Here is a 22,045-nt window from a genome sequence, read left to right as displayed (position 1 = left end):
ATTCCCTTTTCGGCCTTTGAAATGTTTAAATACTAAATTCTGTGCTACAACTGGTTTTACTTCAGAGCTCAGTGTTTAAGTGTGTATGTATTTAGTAGCAGTACATCTCTTTTCTGCTGTCCCTTTTGCAGATAGAGAAACTGAAGCCTAGTTTTCCATTTCATACTATGCCATATAGTAATGGCAGAGCTGGAAGAGAGTTGCTAAGTGTTCTTTGATTCCACTCAGGGTCTAATAGACCATGTTACATCTTTAAGAGGCCAAAATGCAATGATCTTGTATCAATATGGCAGCAGAATCTTTTATGTTGCTTTGGTGATTGTGTCCTCCAGTTTATTTTGCAAATTTAACTTGTTCTGGACTCACAGGAGTATGACCTAAAGTAATCAAATTTCAAATGTGACATTTCTTTCTCTGCTATTGCAAAATGAAGCCAAGAAAACTTAGTTTGAATTCTTTCACAGAATCCCAAGGGTTGGAAGGGACCGCAAAAGATTATCTAGTCCAACCCTCCTGCAAGAGCAGGGTAACCTAGAGTTCATCACACAGGAACTTGTCCAGGCAGGCCTTGAGTATCTCCAACGTAGGAGACTCCACAACCCCCCTGGGCAACCCGTTCCAGTGCTCTGTCACTCTCACAGTAAAGAAATTTTTCCTGATGTTCTCATGGAACCTCCTGTGCTCCAGTTTACACCCATTGCCCCTTGTCCTATCACTGAACATCACTGAAAAAACCCTAGCTCCATCATCCTGACACTCACCCTTTACATATTTGTAAACATTGATGAGGTCACCCCTCAGTCTCCTCCAAGCTAAAGAGACCCAGCTCCATCAGCCTTTCCGTTTTTTTCTGTTATCAAGTTAGGTACTTGATATCAAGTATATACTCATATATATATAGGCAGCATTTTAACTCAGGTATTTAGCTTGTATTGCCGAAGTATATGTTGTTCACAGCATTGTTTCACACTTGCGTTTTAATCCCCCAAAGCTGCCTTAAAATAGAAATTCTATACTCTTCTATTCTTTTAAGCTGTTATCAGTAGCACATATCTTGAAATAATCTGATAGATGTGCATTTTTAATATGTCTGGGCTTTTATTTCTTTGTTAAATTTACATTTGCATACTTGCAATTAGGCGTTTCATGCAGACTTATGTAACACTGGAGGAGAAGCATGTGATGAAAGGAGGGAGGAAAAACTCATGGAAAATTGAGGAACTGTGTGACTACTTTCAAGAGTCTGTATTTCTGGCAGCTGGAGCAGATTATTCCACAAGTTCGAAGCAGCTTTGTCAAAGCTCTCCTCACGGCAAATTGGAGTTTCACTAACCTGCACTGACCTGCTGCAGTTTCCTACATCAGTGATTTTTGGGTGACATGTTAGGTAATGTTGAGCATAAAGTTGTAGCTATATAGTAGTAGAGATATTGCTTTAGTCAATAAAAGTTGTAAGGTCAGAGCAACCCTTGTGCCAGGCCAGTGCTCTACTACCATCGGTTGCTACCCAGTTACTGACCCCTTAGCAGGAACAACTGAAGTAAAATGGATAATACAGCTCGATTTTAAAATTACTATAAAATATATGCTTTTACCTGTAAAGGGGGAGAGGGGGAAATTTCCAAACACAGTAATATAGTGTTGCACTGATGCATTTAGAAAGAAAACAAGGTTTTGATTCTGTCAGCATTTCACTCTGTGGGCGATTCTGTGCAGTCCCTGAAGTCCATGCACTGGATGGGTAGATGAAGTTGCATATTTTTAAGCCCTGCTTAGACAAAGCTTTTCATCTGACTTTCTTATCTGGAAGTATTATCCATGAGGACAGATGTTATATAACATCTCGCCTGGAGAGGAAGGCCAAAGAGAAAAGTTTAATATCTAACCAGACCATCCTGGCTTAGAGAGTTCATTTGCAAGTGGCTGTTGGAAGTCTGTTCACTGAAACAGGTCCTTGCAAAGTGAAGGTGGCACGGTGCAGCTCTTTACAGCTTTTCCCATCAGTGGGAGGTTGGGGTGGAGTGTTTACCTGTATGATGTCCCATTCAGTTGGGATGGGTAGGCAGGAGGGTTCTTTTGTGGCAATGGGAAAATCACTTAGTGTTTTGGTTTAACATCAAAACCACTAGAAAGTAAAAAATACACAGCAGAAGAACCATATATCAGAAAATACCTTATGGGGTCGAATAAAAGATAGTCAGACTTCTCTTTGTGGCACGCATTAACAAGACAGATCACAGAATCATAGAATGGTTTGGGTTGGAAGAGATCTTGAAGCTCATCTAGTTCCACCCCTCTGCCATGGACAGGGACACCTTCCACTAGACCAGGTTGCTCAAAGCCCTGTCCAGCTTGTCCTTGAACACTGTCAGGGATGGGGCATCCACAGCTTCTCTGGGCCACCTGTGCCAGTTTCTCACCACCCTCATAGTAAAGAATTTCTTCCTTGTATCTAATCTAAATCTGCTCTCAGTTTGAAGCTATTACCCCATGTCCTATCCCTACATGCCCTTATTTGTCCTTCTTCAGCTTTCTTGTAGATCCCCTTAATGGAGCGGAAGGCTGCTCTAAGGTCTCCCCAGAGCCTTCTCTTCCACAGGCTGAAGAAACCCAACTGTCTCAGCCTGACTTCATAGGAGAGGTGCTCCAGCCTTCTGATCCAGACCCTTTGTTGATCTTCAGCCCTTTAAGTTTCCAGAATGCTTCAAGCAAAATATCCCCTTACTTCTGACACTTCTTTATACAACATTAATTCTCTCCATGTAAAGATAGTGGTTCAAGATAAGCAACAGAGCAAGCATTAGGTAGTTGAATTATTGTCTCTCCTGGCAGGAGTTAGGTTAGTGAGTCTAGATGGGACCTATGTTGTCAATATTTAGGTTTGGATTTTAGATGTTTAGTTGTCTGATTAATCTGTTTGTATCTTAGAGCAAGAGGTATTTTATGTGGGAGCACACCTACACTAGTTACTAAATACTTGTGCCAATTCTTATTTGATATCCAGCATTGTTAAAACTTATGGTTGTGCCATCTATTCTTTTATTCATCACTTCTCATATGAGTGATCATATGAATGTGTACTCAAACTGTGTCACAAAACATTCCAAGGAAATGTCAGAGGAGGAAATATGGAAAAAATATTATTCTGTGTACCGAGGCCCTGTCACAAATGTATCATCTGGATGGCTTTTAGACCATTGTTTTGATGTTAATGGAGCATTATGTAATCCCATGGCACAATGCTTGAAGAAAATAATGTACATGTGCTTTATGAGAGATGCAAAGAAAGTTGTGCTGAAACTGTTGGAACATCAGTGCTCTCACTAATGCTCAGAACCCATATTTGTATTATTTTATAACAGTTTTATATATGGTGCCCTAGGCCAGGCTGATGGGAATCCTGATGTAGGTTTCGGGCCTCTGGGTTTTGTTGGGCTGACTTTAAGATGTGACAGTTCTTATCATGTTTTGGAATGAATATTTGTTAAATTCAGTTACTAATAGTAGTTACTTCTGCAGATCACGAAAGACTTCATACAGTTGTTAAGGGGAGTGGGTTCTTTTTGACGATTATTTAAAATTGCACACCTTTTTTGGTGACTAATTTTTTGACTGCTGCTATCAGCAAAACATAGCTTTTGAACACTGAAGAGTTGACTAACACTATCTTCCTATTTCCTTCACTTGCTTCCACCCCTCAAAAAGCATCATATAGATTCCCACTTCCGTACTCTGCCTCTTCTCGCCATATATTTTGTTTCTGTAATAGAATCATAGAATTATAGAATAGTTAGGGTTGGAAAGGACCTTAAGATCACCAAGTTCCAACTGCCCTGCCATGGGCAGAGACACCTTACATTAAATCGTGTCACCCAAGGCTCTGTCCAACCTGGCCTTGAACACTGACGGGGATGGAGCATTCACAACTTCCCTGGGCAACCCATTCCAGTGCCTCACCACCCTCACAGTAAAGAATTTCTTCCTTATATCCAATCTAAACTTCCCCTGTTTAAGTTTTAACCCATCAATTGATGGCTTGGCTTCACAAGCGAAGATTTGGGAAGGGCTTTAACCACACTACAAGCACGATGACGAAGGGCACGTGGGGTATGCAATTCTGGTTGGAAAATAAAGGCTGCTTAGGCAATCAGGAAGTGTCCAACCAGGACTGTCATCTCCTGAGTGATCTCGAGCTACCCATGCGCTGAACCGCCTGCATGCAAGGTGGATCTGCAGCTTCCCACGCACCTTGTCACCTACCGTTTCGACCCTCACCCGTCCATACAGACAAGTGAGAGTGAGCCCTTCCAGCCTGCACAGTGAAATTTTTAGGTGAGGGCAGCTTGTGCAGAACTGGTCCCACCCTTTACACCTGAGGTTTAACTGCCATGGCCTAGCTAGCTAGGATGGTGACAGCAAAGTCCTCAGGTCGTAGGTTTTGAGTTTTAACCATTACCCCTTGTCCTGTCACTACAGTCCCTAATGAAGAGTCCCTCCCCAGCATCCCTATAGGCCCCCTTCAGATACTGGAAGGCTGCTATGAGGTCTCCACCCAGCCTTCTCTTCTCAGGCTGAACAGCCCCAACTTTCTCAGCCGGTCTTCATACGGGAGGTGCTCCAGCCCCCCTTTATGCTTATCCTTTATGTTTATTCTGAAATGTGCCTGTGAAGGAGGTAAAGGGGAAACAAAGACTTTTGTCAGGCCGTGAAAGGCATGAACTCACCGAGGCACTAAGGCCTGATGTATATTGCTAAAGCTGGCAAACACAGGAAATGCTTAGAGGCATCTGAAAAAATCTGAATTATGCTTTCTGAAGTGCATCTAACACAGTGACTGACATCTGTCTAGATTTTAAAGCTGGGCTAATCGGGTTTTTTCCAACTTTCATTACTCGTGATATTTTAATTCTAATTAAGTTAATTTATTTTTTTTTTTTTTCCTCTCCCAAGCTTTAATGATATAACTGTCTCTCTACCCTTGCTTGCAACTGTTTTCAAACCCTTTTGTGGAAAGGTTCTTAGAATTATAACAGTCTGTCTTTAGACTCTTCCCAGATTGCTGAGTTCTGGACTCAAACTCTTTTATAGTAGAACTGCTGGATACAAAGATGAGGAGTAAGCTGAGAAAATCATGGCATCTGATTTCCTGGCTTGGCTTTTAATTATAAATAGATGCTGAACCAAGGATATGGCTGAGATTTGAAGTGTAATAACTTATCTTTTTGGTTTTCTTTAAAAAGGGTTGTTGAAAGGGCATTCAGAGTCCCGGGCTTAACTCTTTCTATCTCTTTTCTGCCAGGGCATCATCAAAAATCTGTTAAAATGATGGGAATATCTTCTTTGTTAGAATTCATTCAGGTCATAAATTGTCCTATTCAATTCTGTGTAATGGCTGTGTTAGTAATTTGTAGAGTCTACAAAGTTTTGACCAGTATCTTGTACTGTACCTTTAGAAACCTGGGCTCTGCAAGTCACCTTTAACAACACAGTTTCCTCCCTATTGCATCCAAACATTGAAACATGTTTGATGGTTTCTTCTTCTATGTCTGCAGACCATTATTCATTTTGTTATTTCCACTAGCTTGCTTTTATTAGTGTCATTAATAAAGCTTCCTGCAAGGGAAATTAAATTTAAAAAATTAAAGGCTGCTGTTCTTTGGAAGTAGTGGTTTCCAAAGCATCTCCAATAAGAAAGATTAAAAATTAGCTGTTTGTATAGCATTAACATGCGGGGGGGGGGGGGGGAAGTAATATATCTTATTAAAAACAGCTTTGTTAAAATGGAATTGTTGCTCTTTTCCTCAGCTTGAATGGGGAGCTTGTATTGGCTTTGGTATTTTCTGTGTAACCTTCAGGACTTTTTCTATGCAAAATGGCATTAAAGTGGTATTTTAAAATGGTCTGGTTTTAAAGGGAATTTGGTGATGTCTAAGTTGCATTATTATAGTGGTTGAGCTATTGTTTAGTGATATGATTAATTAATCTCTCATTTTCTTGCTTATTTTAGCAGCTGAAGGTTCCAAGATACAAGACAAGAAAGGCACTTCAGGACAAAGCAACGCCGGAGCTAAATCAGGTACACCATTGCACATGCTTTGCTTCATAATGCTGTCTGCCTCAATGGTGTATGAAAATCAGCTGTTGTCTTAGGAACTTTTAAAATGCTTGATGCTCTTATACCTCTCTTACTGTTTCAGTCAAAACTGGTATCATTGATTGTATTCAGTTAGGCTGGAATTTCTGATTTTTTGCAAAGGAGCAAAACTGGAAAAAAAACCCAGACTTTTGCTACAGCTTAGGAATGAGGGTTGGGAAGAGAGATAAGGCAAGAGAAGCCACTATACCTGCATCTGTGCTTGCATGAAGATTATCTGTTGTAGGCAAAGATTTTCATCTTTTATCTAAATGTGCTTCTGTTCAGACATTTCTTCATTTACCACAAAGCATGCCATATTCTGTAGTACACTCTATGCAGTAGGCAGATGTTTGTCATTGCTTCACCATACCTGATTAGTACACTGTGTGGATTTAATTCACTCACACAATCGGAAGTCTACATACTAAAATGTTTAATGTAGTCCTTAATGCTTAAGGTAGCATTAAGTTAGAGAGATTAGATATCTAAATTCTGCCTGTATTGCAATTCAGGTATGCAAGTTTAAAACATGCAGTTAATAATGATCTTGTTTAGGTGCCTGAAATAGCATAGGTACTTGTGTTGCTGAGTATGAGGCACACTGTAAGCACTCCTTTCTCAACTCCTTGACAGCTTGGCAGCTCAGTGGCTGTTTTGTATTGACAGACTCTTCTCTGTCCCCAAACTGAATACTTCAGCCCATGTCCCCAGAGGGAAGCAATCCCAGTGCTGTGTCCATATCTCATCTCATCCCTGTCAGGCAGTGCTGGGTCCAGCACAAAGCACCACATTCACAGCTGTTCTCAATCAGAAAGGCAATGGGGGGGGAAAAAAAAAAGAGAATGAAGGTAACAATACCTGCTTCCATGGCAAGCCAGAACTCTTGGTGATGGACAGTGTTCAGCATCCACTTTATCCTGCAGTAGTTTAATCCCAGTTTTCAGTTCTCAGGAAAGTGTCCTGTGCTCCCTTCTTCTGTGCTTGTGTATAGAAAGGAATACAAAATTCCTTGGGTTGTCGAGAGGGAAGGCACAGGCATGTGTGCAGGTTTTAGCTCTGCACACAGCTGGTGAGAGTCTCTGCTGAAGAGAGAGCTTCTCAAAGCTGGTGGTTTGTTGGTTGGTTGGTTGGGTTTTGTTGTTTGTTTTTCTTTAGACTGCACATGAATTTCTTGTCAAATGGTTTTGGTTAAAAACCAAACTAAAGAGTTTGCAGCAGAAGGGACAGCTGTCACTATAAACATCGTCGTTATTCTCTGGAAAGTGTCTACAGGCTGAACAAATATTATGAGTCCAAGGCAACTCTGCATATATGCATGGGCGTACAAAGGGAGCTGGACAAATGGAAGACAGTTTGCGATCCAGGCAATGCATCTTTTCAAACAGGGTTGGTTTACCTTTCTTTTTCCCTGAGCCACCCCTGTGAACTAATGTACAAACGAGCTGTTGTTTTTCCACCTGATATCCCTTTCAGTTTCTTCAGCATCAGAAATTAGCAACCTAGGGGTTGAGGGCAGAAGGGCATTTGTGAAAAGAGATTGAGAGGATTATAGATGGAAATGAAGAATAGTAGTAGTCTGACTTTTGAAGTCACACTGAGTGCAGATGGTAGGTGCCTGAGCCACAGAAACTGGCCATATGTAGTAAGTACCTATGTTAGTTACTAATTTAGCAAAATTAGAACCTAATTTCTAGAAACGTCAACTGTGCTTAAGAGTTCATTGAGTACTAATTATATAGAAGATTTGAAAAATTTGCATATTCCTGTTTTTTTGGAGGTTTTTTTTTTTTAGTATAATAAGGGACAAAAAATGACTGATATTTCAGTGCTGAATTTCTGCAAAATACTGTTCATGACCTCTAAGCTCTTTTTTATGAACTAGTAATTTATTTTAAATTATTTTGGACTCACAGTAAGTATTATAAGTTTATGGAAAAATACAGGTTTAATTTCCAGAAGTAGGTACAAAATTAATTACCCTTCTATAGAACTAATATGGCTTATTTAACTGCCAAACATAATAAGCATAAAATTAAACATTATATTATGTTATGCTTAGCAAGCTGTTTCACTACAATGACATGAGTTCACATGCATTGCATGGTAACCAGACTGAAACTTCTACAACAGCATGTGGGTCTTTTGAAGTGTTCTCTGTAAGGCTTTGCATATGCCCAGTTATCAATTATTTCTATAAGAATTGAGGAATTCTTGCAGGATTTGTTGCAAATGGTGTGTTGTGACTCATAGCTATAGCCCAATGACAAATGTGAGCAAGATGAGTACAAAGTACCTTCCTTGTGTGTTTGTCCTTCTATTCCTACAGAATAATAAGAAATACCAGTCCCCCAGGTGTTTGGTGGATTGTTAATGAGAGAGACATGAGAAATAAAATAGGGAGCTGGCCTATTGAACTCTTGGTTTGCCGCAGCTTGAAGTTCCTGAAGCTATATACTGGAGGCATCTATAATCAGGGGAATTCAGAATGCAGGTGTTGGACCTTGGGCTTGTAGCCAGACTTTGAAGTATCATTTTCAAGGCTTAGAAAAGACATTTTAATTAACGGTAAGATTTGCACCAGTGATGCGTGCAAGTAGTGTCCTAGTAGAGCAAAGGCAATGCTGGTCTGCTACAAAGGTGTTATCCCCATCCTTGTGCTAATACTGATTTAGCTCTTTGTGATTCCACATATATGCAAAATAGCTCATTACTGAAGACATCTTCTTACACTCTGCGTAGTCTGCAAGTTACTGTGAATTCTTTAGGACTATTCTAACATCTTGGGGGCCTGGGAGAGGGGCTCTGTGTGTGTGTGTGAACACTGTCAGGTGTGTGATATAGAAAAAAATAATTGGATATCTTCAAACATGGCAGAATGCAGAATGGCAGAGGGCAGCTTTAAAAAATTTATTTTATTCATTCCATTGCTTATAATTAGGAATTCTTAAGGGATACCTTTTCGATTTGCCTGTCCATGTAACCTTCCTGCCTCTTTGAAGAATTGCTGCTTCTCCCCAGTAGGGAAATCTCTCCTCTCAAGAAAGAGAAAAAAAAAAAAACTGGGAGGAGAATAGTGCATTTTAAAAGAAGCAGGATTTTATGTTATTCCCCAGTGTCTCATCATTCTCTGTCAACTCAATGTTACAGTCAGTGTTACAAAGTCAATGTTACATTGACTTTGCTGACAGCCCCTGAAGGGAATCCTTGTTTTCTAGGGGAATTCATATTAGATGTGAATATTTCCAATAGCAGTAATTACTCATGCCACAGAAATTCATGTTTTATGAATCTTATGTGCCAACCATAAGAGAGAAAGAATATTATTACCCTTTTGACCTGTGTCTGCATGCTGAAGTGACTGCACTCGAGTCAGCACACTTCTTAGCATCAGCCAAATGTTAATCTGTACCATACAATGGACAAATCTATGCAATGATATGACTAGGCATAGTTTCATAAATGACAGCACTGTGTGCTATTCAACCAACATTAAGGGTTTGATCTGTAATTGGATGATGGATTTCATTTGTCTTTGCTGGTGACTAGTTCTCCCGTTGCATCTTTCTTTGGGACTATCATGTTCAAATGTTCTACTAACTATGCAATGAGGTTTCTCCTTGCCACTCTTACTTTGCATTGCTGTTAACAACATTAATTGGGGCTGTAGTCTCTGACCATTGTTGATGATAGTTCTTCACTGACTAGAGTTCAAGACTAGCTAAACTAAACCTAGTCATCCGTGAACTTGTGCATCCTAGAAATCCTGTCATCTTGACGCAGGAACTTCTGTTAGATTATGAAATGCACATTACTGAATTTTGTCTAACTTAAATAACTTCAAAATCTGCCTAGCACATCCTGACTTCGGGAATTTATTTTTGTAAATATCTTTAACTTAATTTTTATGCCCCACTGTATTGTTTTGCTAGTAACTTTTTTCATAGGTACGTGGTCCAGACACACATCGGCTGACTTTACATGTTTTTACAAATTGCTTACTTGTGTATTAGCACTGAATTGTGACAAAGATCTGTTCTCTTGTTTTTATGTGCATTTCCATGGTGACAGTATTCTAGGTAGTTCTTCATCTTAAAATACTTAAAAGCTGAGTTCCCCTCAATATGAGAATAAATCTTGTCATTTCTTTATGCCCATAAATATTTCTGATTTTTTCTGTGTGTTTTTTTTGTTTACTTGTATTTTTATTCAAAGCAAACATTTTAAGTACTAGTGAAAAAAGTTTAAAATTAGCAGCTTTCCAGGTTTAACAGGACAGGCTAAGGATAAATAGGAAATTAGTTTTGGCAGCATGCTGAGATGAGTAAGTATATTGGATTTTGTTCCCTTGTTGCTTGGACCAGCTCCGCTCTGAGGCTGGAAGCAGGATGCTAGCTCATCAGCGTTTTGTTGTCTTCCAGAGAACTCACTGAGCAAGCGGTGGTTTTCCAACCAAGACTGGTCTTTTACAGCCAAGCCTGGGCTCTGGCACAATTTTTTTTTTGTTTGTTTTTTCATATTATCCTTAGTCTTATCGCTGTGATGCAAGTGGCCAGTTACAGGTATTTTTAAGGGAATAGTGTAGCTAACTTTCAGTCTACAAAGGATAGTTGAGGAAACTGTCATCTTTCTTTATTGGAATTATACTGGCCCATGCATGTCTTAAGGTTTTTGCCAGAGCTTTTAATTCATATAAATGCAAACATCTGTGGAGATCAGTATCTTGCTCTTTTCAGCAGCTCAGCTGGAACTTCTACAGTGTTTCGATCCAACCTCTTTTGCTTAAGTATTGAGCTTCTTCAGGCTTGTGAAATAGGGCTTAGTGGGTTTTCAAGGCAATATGGTTGGGAAGAGGGTGCTGCATTATAATAGAATTTCCTGTGGAAGTGTTTTGGAGAGAGATTGTAGAGTAATAGACAGTATTTTCAGATACAGTAGTTTCAGAATGCTCTCAAGCTGCCAAAGTGTTACGGGCTTGGAAACAAACCAAAACTTTTTTCCTGGGCTTTCAAAGGCAATAGTCTTGAAAGGAATTCAGAGTTACCCCTTAATTCATTTTTTGGGAGCATTTTATGTCCTGATAATTAGAATGCACTCACATTTTTTAATACTTTTTTTATAAGATGGATTTATGAAAATAATCTACTTTGAAAGCAGAATAACTACAGTTGTTTCATGGTCACTTCCTTAAAAACTTTTTCATGGTATTATTTGATTTTATGCTATATGCCTAATATTTTCCCCCTCCCTCCATTTGTAGATCATCCAACAATACTAAAGGTTGATGACAGGCAGCGGCTTGCTAGAGAACGGAGAGAAGAACGAGAAAAACAGCTAGGTAAGGCCTACTGTGTTGGGTTTTATATTGTTTGAGTTTTTTAATGGACTATCATTTGCATGAAATTTTTTTTTTCCAGTTTACTTTTAAGAGCATTCAGCAAACTGATAGTGCTAGATATGCAATAATGTCATTCTAGACACACTGTTGTATCTTTAAAGTAGATCTTTTTTAATTCATACACATCTTGGGATTCATCGTTGCTATACCTGTCACATTCCTATTACTTTTGTGAATCTGAATGAAAAGTCGACTGATTTCTGAAATAATGCAAGGAAGTGTCATTGTTGAAGATGGAAGTTTGAAGTTTTAGAATATTTGACAATTAAAATTAGACTACTTAATATGCTGAATGCATCCTGTATTGCCATACAATAGAATTGCAGAACATGTTGCCAATGTATGGTTTGAATATTTCTATATAAGCTTGTTTTTTTACTAAAGGTAAAACCTTTAGTAGGTGTCAAATAGTTGTGCTCAGTATCTTGCTACTGGCGCAGAAGCACCTATGACAGGTGTTCAAGTGAATAGTGAAGGTTACATAACAAGTGACTAGTGATGGGCAATATGCTGAGTGTGGTGGTGGGAGAACTATAGAATTATGTGAAGCAAAATTGTTGGCTTTCTGAAAAGAATGTTTGGCTGCAAAAACAGTCTGTGGCAAAGTATTTCCTTTTTTTTTTTTTTTAACACATTCACTCTAATTTGTTTGCATGTTGTGTTGTTCTTATGGCTTGAGAAACAGAGGTTCTTTATTTCCATTTTATAGCTTCTGTAAGTTTATAGAACTAATTCATAACTCCAGTCAGAGTTATACTGCTTTTTGTAACCTGGAGAGCCATGATTTATTGCCATCTAGTTTTAACAGCATTGATATCCAGCACCTTATAACATTGTACTAACCGTGCGTGAATCACTAAGGCTGTTTTGGAGGAGTAAAGGAAATAGCTGGTCTTCAGTTGCTCAAGGGGATAACGTGCCCTTGATATTTGCCAATCCCTAAAAAGCTGCTCCTGGAGTTGAGGCTAATGGTATGTGTGAGCTTAGTTTCTTCAAGTTCCATGGCAATTACTGGCTCATTCTGATTAGCTTGTCATAGGTGATGTTTCCATGTCTTGAAATTATTTTTTCAGGTTCAATCCTTGTGTAGTAACAATGCCTTACTCAAGTGCAGGGAGGGATACTTTCCTTAAGTTTTTCTGAATTCTAATTATTCTACCTGTTGATAAATGAACAGCATTTCTCAACTTATGTTGAGAAACATGTCATTTTGTGTGATGTTTTAAAAGGGCTTTTTTAACTTGACATAGAATGCTTCGTTCTGAAATGGGAGAGTTCTGCGTGTCCCCATGATTTACCAGTGTATTGTGTGCTCTTGCATGAAGAATTATTTTGAACTAACAAGAAAATTGAAAGCCCCATTGTACTTTCATCTATGTATTTCTCTGCTAACATTATGATTTAGGAGCTGTTTCCTGAGATTTTTTTGTTCCAGTACAGCAAAGCAATGATTTTTGCAATGGCACGCAAGCTTCATTTTTTTTTTTCAGTGTAGAATATAGATAATTAGTCACTCATGTCATGTGAACGGTAGCAAAAAAAAATGCCTCAGCTGCCTGTCTTAAACATCAAGTTGTATAATGTTGTTACATAAATGTGCCTTGCTGAAAATTAGAGTTGGATTTTGTTAATACAGGGACATCAGCTGTGCAACAGTAAAGCAACTGAAGGAAGGGGTTTTTCCTTTTTTTCTTTTCTTTTTTTTTATATAGAACTGAGTTGGATTTAAACTTAATTCCTCTCCTTTTGATTCAGGGGATATGTCAAGTTTAGCAAAGGCTCCTTTTTAAGCAGGAGTTGAGAATTTCAGACATACCTCAAGTGAAATTATTCTCCCTTTCTCCCCCTAACAAAGACAGTGTTCAGTTCTGTGAGTGTAGAGTTGGCAGTAATCTTTAACAATTCTTTGTACTTTCAGCAACTTGAACCACATGAGGTCATGTTAGCCATCTTTTAATGAAAATTAAGTTGTTCAACCCTTCCGTTGAGATCATGTGGACTACCAGTTGAATAGCAATTGTTTATTGGTCAATATTTCTGATGTTATGGGAGGGTAAATTTGAGACCTGTTTTCCCTCTGCCCCCCATTTTGTTTACTCTTAAGCTTTATTTTTTTTAAAGTTCCACTGTGCTATGATAGATGTGCTTGCACTGTGGTATAATGGGTCAGTGCATGCTCTGTACTCTTGAGGATTTGCTTGCACCTGGCAGTGGTATTCTAGTGGTCTTATTCTACTTAACCACACTTGGGTGTTTAGTTCTTTTTAATGAGAGTTTAGAGAGTAGGAAAGATGAGTGCTGTCATTTTGGTTGTCTGGATACATATAGCATATGTGTAGTGGGACTGTCAATGTCTGTGTTTCTTGAGGATCATGTTACGCTATCTAATTGAAAAGAATTGAAAAGAATGATTGAAAAGGCTTCTACAAAAGTTTTGGAACTTTCTCTACAAAATGTAGAAAGCACACAGGGATGTGTATGCTATTTCAGCTAATCACCCCATCAAGAAAAGAGAGCTTTTTAGCTCCTTCTCTGTAGAAAAGGCATTATTTTTGAAACGCCCTCCCAGCACTTCTGGAAGATTAATTCTTTGTTTTTTTTTCCTGTGCAATTCATGTTTTCCGTAACTAAGAAGTTGTATCAATTTGGGAGTTTTACCTTTTATAATTAGACTTGCCTTTTCACATGGGCAGAAATGAAGGAATTGCTTATCAGCTATGCTTTAAGTTTCTTATTCCCTTGATCATTTGGTAATGTGTGTTTTACTTGTTGAAATGTGCATTCAGACCTTTAAAGGATTATTAGGGTAATCTTAATAATGTTTCCAGTGTGTCACTTGCTCTTTAGCAGTCATGTTTTCATTTTGTACTCTCTGTGCTAGCACTCCTTCCCACAGTGTCTGCATGTAGTTAACGTCTGTCCTTTAAAATATGAGTATCAGATCTCTCTGTGTGACAGCAACCCTCTTGGGTTTTGCAAGAGAGGAATCCCAGGAAAGGCAGCAGTAGGTGAGGGTGGTAGCTGTTAAACAGGGCTATTCTTGGAGGACAAAGTGAATGGAGCTGTCACAGTTTACCTGGCTCAGCTTGGCACTATGGCTCCTTTGCATGTTTCAGGCTGGGTGGTTGTGTTTGGCACTGGAGACACATGTCAGAACTGAGTAGTTTGTGAAGGCAAGCATAGTAAATGGCCTGGTCAAACTGAGAAAGTTTAATAAAAGCTACTGCTTGATCAGTAGTGGGGCTTCACACTTGATTCTGCTATATTGGTTTTATCAGTACTGTCAAACAGTGCTAAGAACATTCCGTGGTGCTGAAACTCAATTGTTCTTGCTATTAAACTGTTCTGATGGATCCTGGCAGGGAATTGGCTTCAGCTAACTTGCTGTCTCTTTGCTGATTCCCAGACAAGGTTTGGGAATTGGCAAGGGAAATCCACAGGCTTTTCCTCATGTGTTGGTTGACTACTGTCATCGTTTTGGAGGGTAGAAGTTTAGTAGCACAGGTGAAGGTTGTTCTATGCCATTTATCTCATTTGGCCATGTTCCATCTATTAGCATAGACCTGGTTCTCTGTTACTGCAAGGAAAAACCAAAATGTGTTTTTCAACAGGGAAAGTTACTGGGATTTTAAAAGGGGTTTTATTCTGGGAGTCTTAGGTAGCAGCCTAGCAAAGAGAAAGAGTTGGGGATTGGGGATTTCTTGGTTTTACTTCACAGTATCTCAGTCCCTGATTCTTGAGAAAACCAAAACCAGTATTATATCTGTGCAGGCTTTATGTACACTAATCGTGCTTGAAGAGTGACCTTTTTTATCACCATTATGATCCTGACAAGGACACATGCCTCATTTAGTTTATGGCATTGGGGACAAAAGATGGTAATCCTGCCATCTGACTTAACTCTTTATTTAAGTAAATGTATTATCAATCCTAGTTTTTAAAATATGTCAGAGTTTCAGGTTGGCTAGCTCCATTAAATTCTTAATACAATGCATAAGCATTAAAATAATATTTCAACATTATGATACATATTCCTCTCCCATTTGAAAGTGATCATTAATAAAACATCACATATTTCCTGTCAGTGAATTCCTTCTGGCTTATTTGGGACAAAACTTTATCTATCTAACATTTCCACGGTCAGAAGCTGTGAATCAGTGACCGTAGTATATGAATTATTTTGGGATGTCCTCAGAGGACTTGAGTGTCAGAAGGGTTTATATGACAAGAAAACAATTTTCAAGGAAGATTATTTTAACAAATTCTATGCTGAATGTCCCTCAGAGCATGGTTACTGGGGAAGGGTTGGCTTAGAGAATGTAACATTAACTTCAGCTTTAATTACAGCTCTGAAGTTCACCTTCTAATTCATTCAGTCAGCCATTGCTGTGGAACATCCCCACTTCTAGGTATGGTTAAAGCATCACTGATCCGTCTTTCTGCTAATGCAGCAAGGAGACAATCACAGTCTCAGACAGTGCAGAGCTGGCAGTGAGGAAAGGTGAAACAACAGTCAGAGGAGAAAGGTATTGCTGAGGTCAGTGCTGTAAAGTCAGAAAAGATAAAAGCTGCAAAGATTGACAGCGACTATAGGATCTTTATTCAGGTAAGCTGTCCGTCCAAGGTGGATGCAAAAGGCAGACTGAGAAAGCATGGTGGTAGACTCGTCTGCCTTCATATAGGCAATAAACCGGAAGAGGAAGAACTAAAGTGAAGAGACAGCAGAAGGGATGGCAAAAGAGGAGGTGAAGGGAAACATCCCTTGCTTCACATAGATAAATAGAAAATAGAAGCTTTGACACTTAATGCATGCTCCCTCTTCCCTCATAGCCTAAAACCCCTGCAAAGAATGGTGCTCTGTGTGTGTGTGCATGATTAGAGAAAGGAACTACAAAATTATTTCCACAAAAGAAATGTGCATGATATTTAGGTCATATCTCCCACATTAAATGAGTTAATTCTAGTGTAAAGTTGCTTGTTTTCAAGTTTTACGTGTCTCTTAATATTGGAATGTTTCTTTCTTGATTGACCTCGTTTTCTTTTGCTCCATTATTCACTTCAGCGGTGTCAGAAATACAGTCTTAATTATGTTGCTTTTTAATCTAATCCAGCATTACTAGCTTGCAAATAAGTGGAAGGTATTAATTTTGGTTTTATGCTCTAATTTTATGTCCTTACATCACTTGATTGTGTTCAAATTTATAGATCATACTAAGTAATGAAAGAGAACAAGCATCAAGCTGTGAATTTTCTTTGTATTTTCCAGCTTTAGTGTAAATGTTCCTATGCCATTTAAACTTTCAACATGGGGGTGCTATTGGAACCACAACCAAGCTTTCTTTGAATGATTCGTGCATTTTGTCAGACAATTTATATTATTTCAAGGGAGAGAAGTATCACAAAGTTGTTAAGGCTCAGCCCCAAGAGAAAGCATTTTATTGGACCATACCTGTACTGGCACCCAACATTGGCTCAGCACCAGGTATAGATATTACCATAGCTTCTGGAGGAGCCATCATAAAACTCGGTATTTTCCCCTTGCGCATCCTGCAAATTGCTTGCTCCTTCAAGCTGACTGGACTTCTTAGAAGAATCTTTGGTCTCCTGTAGGCTTATCTGCTGATTCCTTCTATCAGCAAAGCATTTGATGTATGTGTTGCTCTTAATACAGCTTGCTGTGCTTCTAGAAGCACACCTGTGTATTCAGAATAAGGCTTAATTTCCCTAATTTTTACTTTAGAGTAGGCTTTTTTAACCCTTGAGTGAACTTTAGGTTTTTTACCCTAGGATGCAATTTGTTAATTTGTCAAGTGTGGCAGGAAGAAAAGTTTCTGCAAAAGCATAAATAGGGACATGAGAATGAAATAAAAATGGTATTTAGGCATTTTTATTTTTCTTGATGATATCATATATCAAGGACACTAGCTTATTTCATTGTATATACCTACCTTGTAGATGGCAAAGCTGAGCCCTTAAGTTTGTGCAAGAATGTCAGTAGTGCATATAGAAAGCAGTGAAAACAAAGCAGATATTCTCCATTGATACTTTAATAAAAGAAAATATAGGAAGTAATCCTTGAAAAAAAAAATTGGAAACAGGAAAGATTATTTCCTTATCTGTGGAAAAAGGTAAATTAATGAAAATATATATTATACTTTTTCTCAGAAAACATATGTTTCATAAATCATGTTTTTATGTAGTTATTAAATACTTGGTCCAAGCATAAAATTAATAGCTTCCTCATGTTAGCAGATGGGTGGATATTTTCTATTGTTTTTGCCCGTAACTTAAAGATGATAGAGAGAGGTAACTTTTATATTTGTTTGAAGTCAGATCTGTTTCTTTAGTTATAATTTATTCCAGTTAGCACTTCTGTTTGCCTCGGTTAATCCATCACTAATGTGTGTTTCTGTTACTGAGATGTCTTCCCTTATCACACATGTATGATTTTATAATCTCTCCTTTGAGGAGCAGAAAGCTCAATATTAGTGCTCTGTCTAGAGGTTTAGCACTTCCCAGAAGTGAGAGTGTATGTGAAAGTTAACTCTTTAACATACCAAAACATTTAAATGTTTTCATCTTCTCTTCCTGAATTTAGTCATGATTTTTCAAATGTACTATTTTCATTACTTTTTTTTTAAACATGACAGGCTGAAACCTATGGAAATCAACACAAATAACACCCCAAGAATGTGTAACTGTTTACATTAATGACAGATCAATCTCCATGTCTTTTATAAGCAAATTAATATTCACATTAGCTAAAGTTACTGTGTTTTGATTCTTTGATTTTCATCATTTCTTGTGTCCTTTAAGAGAGCTTTATTTTCAGTAGAGAACCAAAGCACTTTTTCATGCTGGCTTGCCGTTGTAAGCTGATTCCAGACACAAAAGATCGAGTTGATCTCAGGATCTGCAAAAGTCTTTTGGCTCACAGTAATGGCTTGTCTCAATATAATCATTAGAGACCATAAACGTGCTGCAGCTCAATGGACTTTCTTTAAATATGTGCTACTGAATTCATTCGGTGCTCTTAGCTTCTTCAAAGTGAATGTATGTTTGAAAAGTTCTGCAGAATGCTATGATTAAATACCAGTTTTGAACTGCTTGGGTTACTTAGTATATTCACAGACTATTATGTATTAAAGAGAACAGAGTGGGTGCGCCGTTGCTTGGTGTTTGGTTTTCTTTAAAAGTTATGTCTGTATATATCTGTGCAATGCTGTCTGTAAAAGTGAAACAAACCCTCTAAACATTTCTCTATCGGAGTTGAAACGTAACAGTAGACTGAAATAGGAAACAACTGTGAAGATGAAAACTAGTAGGAAAAGCTGCGCAGGAAGTTAATTGTACAGAAAGTACAAAAGGAAAGAGTAATACCATACCCTCCAGGAATGGCATTTAATAGTTATTTAATGTTACTGCAGTCTAGCACTAATGAATTATTTGAGGAAAAAGAAGAGAAAAACCTAATGCTGAATTGGGAAAAATGATTAACAGGATTGGGTTGTTCACAGTATATTATTAGGTAAGTTCTGTTCAGATTTGGTGTTCTGAAGTAAAATATTTTACCTGTTCAGACCCATAGCCTCAAGCTCTGAGTGTCTGTTCCTTTCCTTTTGTGTCCTCATGAATAGTAAGCATGATTTCCCAGCTGTTAGTTTGGCTAACAGTCCAGGTGCTGGAATTGACATTACGGACACTTCTGTCATAAGAGGTCTGTATTGATCAGTAAAGGTGGTGATTAGTTTTATCTTTCTGTTTATTAGCTTTCTTTTTACGGTAAAAGATTATGGCAAATTAGCATGGTTTGTACAACAGAAGTGTGTTTACATACATCTGACTTATGCATTTAGGTATTTTAAACTAACGAAAAATCCTTTTTTTTGGATAGAAACTATATGCTCAACTAATTTAACTATTTCTGGTGGTAATTCATAGTAAGTAAATTCAGATTAAATGAATGTGTGAGGAGGGTACACAATGTTTTAATACATGAGGAGAGATGGGATATTACCCATGTTGTCTAAAGAAAAGTAGTTCAAAAGTCTTTTCATTTAGCTTCATTATTCAGGTAATATTAATGACTTCATCATATATAGCATGTAAATTTTTTTATTTCTGATTTTTGTCACAGCTGCAAGAGAATCGGTCTGGTTAGAAAGAGAAGAGAGAGCCCGGCAACATTATGAAAAACACTTAGAGGAACGCAGAAAGAAGCTAGAAGAGCAAAGATTAAAGGAAGAGAGAAGGCGAGCTGCTGTAGAGGAAAAGCGAAGGCAGAGATTAGAAGAAGATAAGGTAAGAATGAATGTCATGAAAACTCTTTCACCATAAGATACAGTACTATTAAACTTTTTCTCTGAGAGTTGGTGGGAAGAATACAACATAAGCCATGGTCGTATAAGAGAGCATGCAAGAGGATTTTAAACCTTACTTGCACAGATACTGCTTCTTGAAGTGCCCTTTGTGAGTTGAAGGAAGCTAAGATGAGCATCTCTGAGTTACATTATATGGCATTGCACAAACTCATACAGATAAATTTAATTTTTTGTCAGTTCTGTATGGTTATCTGTTAATTCTTAGCCATTTAGTATAAAGGTAACTAAATATTAGTTGCCCTAACAAAACCTTTAGGAAAGTGAGTGTGTAATAAAATACGCTCATGACTGATTTGCCTCACTTAAGCTGGGAACTGCATGCAGTGTGATCCTACATAAGTCATCTTATCCCTGTGTTTTGTTTTGGGTTGTTGGTTTGTTGTTTTTGTTTGTTTGTTTGTTTGTTTCCTATCTCTGCCACTGTTCTAGTATTTAGTAGGTGGGAGATACAAGGTAAGAAGTGGCCCTAGAGCATGTTTGTGTAGTGACTGCCATAAAAAGGCCACTGTTTTCTCTCTGCAGTTCTGAAGGTTTCAACCAGATCTTCCAATTCCAAAGTTATGGTTAATGTTTTAACTTATGGCTTAATTGCTGCTTAATGCTGTTCCAGTGTGTGTCTTAGTAGGCAGCACATAAGCTTGAACACAAGTCCAAGCTGCCTGTGAGGTTTTGTCCATATTGAGGGTAGCGGGTTTGAAGAGAAGATTAAGTTAACAACGCAATAGTATCCAAATGTATTATCCTGTTGTACTTAAGGAACGACATGAAGCTGTTGTACGTCGCACAATTGAAAGAAGCCAGAAGCCAAAACAAAAGCAAAACAGGTGGTCCTGGGGAGGAGCACTACATAACCGCATTAATAACACAGGTAAAGAGGGAGGCCTGGTTTGCTAGCCAGTTTCCCTGCCCTGCCAGTTAACTGGAATTTACTCGCTTCTGTTAAAAGGAAGGAGGATTTGGTGTTTGCTGGTTTAAATTCTTTGCTCTTGATCATCATATTGCTAGCGATGGCATGTTTCTGGCATTCTTGTGTAGCAAAAAGGTAACAATGAGAAATCTGACCAAAAGTTGAAGGTTGTTTCAGGAGCTGACTAATTCTCTTACTCTGTCTTGCTACAGCTTCTCGCTTCTGCTGCTTTGGTGTTGTTTGTGTATGTGTGGGTGTGCTTGTGGTATGAGCTATTGTGTGCAAATGCTAAGTATCATGGCTCAAGAAATAGGTCTGGTGGAAATAAGCAAATACTAAGATTAAAACAGACACAAGGAAGAAAAATTATTCTTTGTAATAAGCTATCTGTATTTTGTACAGACATTCTGGGAGATAGAAATTCCTTTTGTCCCTAATAAAAACCTAAAAATGAGCAAATTAAGTGAATTTTAACTACATGCTTTTTGCCCCAGTTATCTTCTCTAACTCAATCTGCAAATCATGAAGGTGTGTATGCCCTGTTAAATATGACTTGAACCCAAAAAGAGAACTTGTCCTTTATTTCTTTCACCAGAAAATGGTACTTAGAATTCTTCTCCTCCTACTCTAATGTATACATTTCAAGGTGGCCAACCTTTCATCAAGGAGGGCAAAAAAAAGTTGAGGAAAGAATGCTCTGAAATCTGTCATATATAAGTTCAATAAACAGTTATTTCTCATTGAAGGTTACATTTTTTTGCTTAACTCTGTATGACTTACTTGATTATTTTCTTTTTTTCCCTTTACTGTGAAAAATCATTGTCTTGCATTTTGTCCCTAGGTTATTTTTTTGAATCATCATTCACCTTTCTCGATTTAGCAGGCCTGGAGCACCACTTCAGATCTCTGGGTGGTGCTAGAAAACCTGGTACATGATTGCTGTGGTTTGTTGATTCCTTTACCCATAGCTAGTTCTCAGGAAATGAGATCATCAGTAACTAAACCACCCTCATGTAGTTGCAATGCATGCTTTACCATCATGCTGATAGATTAGAACTGTTGTTAGTAGCAGATTTTCTCATTATTATTTGTTTTTACTATGGAGAGTTACTACTAGCTGACTCTAAAGATTTGGCACAATTCACTGAAGTGAAGCATAATATTCTGTCTTCTGGAATTCAAGGAGACACGATTTGAATCTTTTGGTCTATTCTAAAACCCTTTTG

The 22,045-nt window shown here is 38.1% G+C and overlaps 1 protein-coding gene across 13 annotated transcripts in view; it reads left to right on the top strand.

The window, feature by feature from the left end:
• MAP7 (microtubule associated protein 7) overlaps window positions 1-22,045 on the top strand; it is a 113,678-nt gene that overhangs the window by 59,906 nt on the left and 31,727 nt on the right. For 11 of the 13 annotated variants that reach the window (XM_062639657.1, XM_062639656.1, XM_062639659.1 and 8 more), the window contains exons 2-5: window positions 6,008-6,076; window positions 11,394-11,471; window positions 19,669-19,832; window positions 20,669-20,780. In XM_062639657.1, coding sequence (XP_062495641.1) covers window positions 6,008-6,076; window positions 11,394-11,471; window positions 19,669-19,832; window positions 20,669-20,780 — 423 coding nt within the window. The remainder of the gene's footprint in view (window positions 1-6,007; window positions 6,077-11,393; window positions 11,472-19,668; window positions 19,833-20,668; window positions 20,781-22,045) is intronic. The other 2 variants (XM_062639658.1, XM_062639651.1) reach the window with 1 other exon arrangement.

This window comes from Pezoporus occidentalis, unplaced genomic scaffold (genome assembly GCF_034315485.1).
Source record: "Pezoporus occidentalis ecotype Australia unplaced genomic scaffold, CSIRO_AGI_Poc_V1 ctg61, whole genome shotgun sequence".
Lineage (NCBI taxonomy): Eukaryota > Metazoa > Chordata > Aves > Psittaciformes > Psittacidae > Pezoporus > Pezoporus occidentalis.
This window is presented reverse-complemented; position numbering and strand designations above follow the sequence as displayed.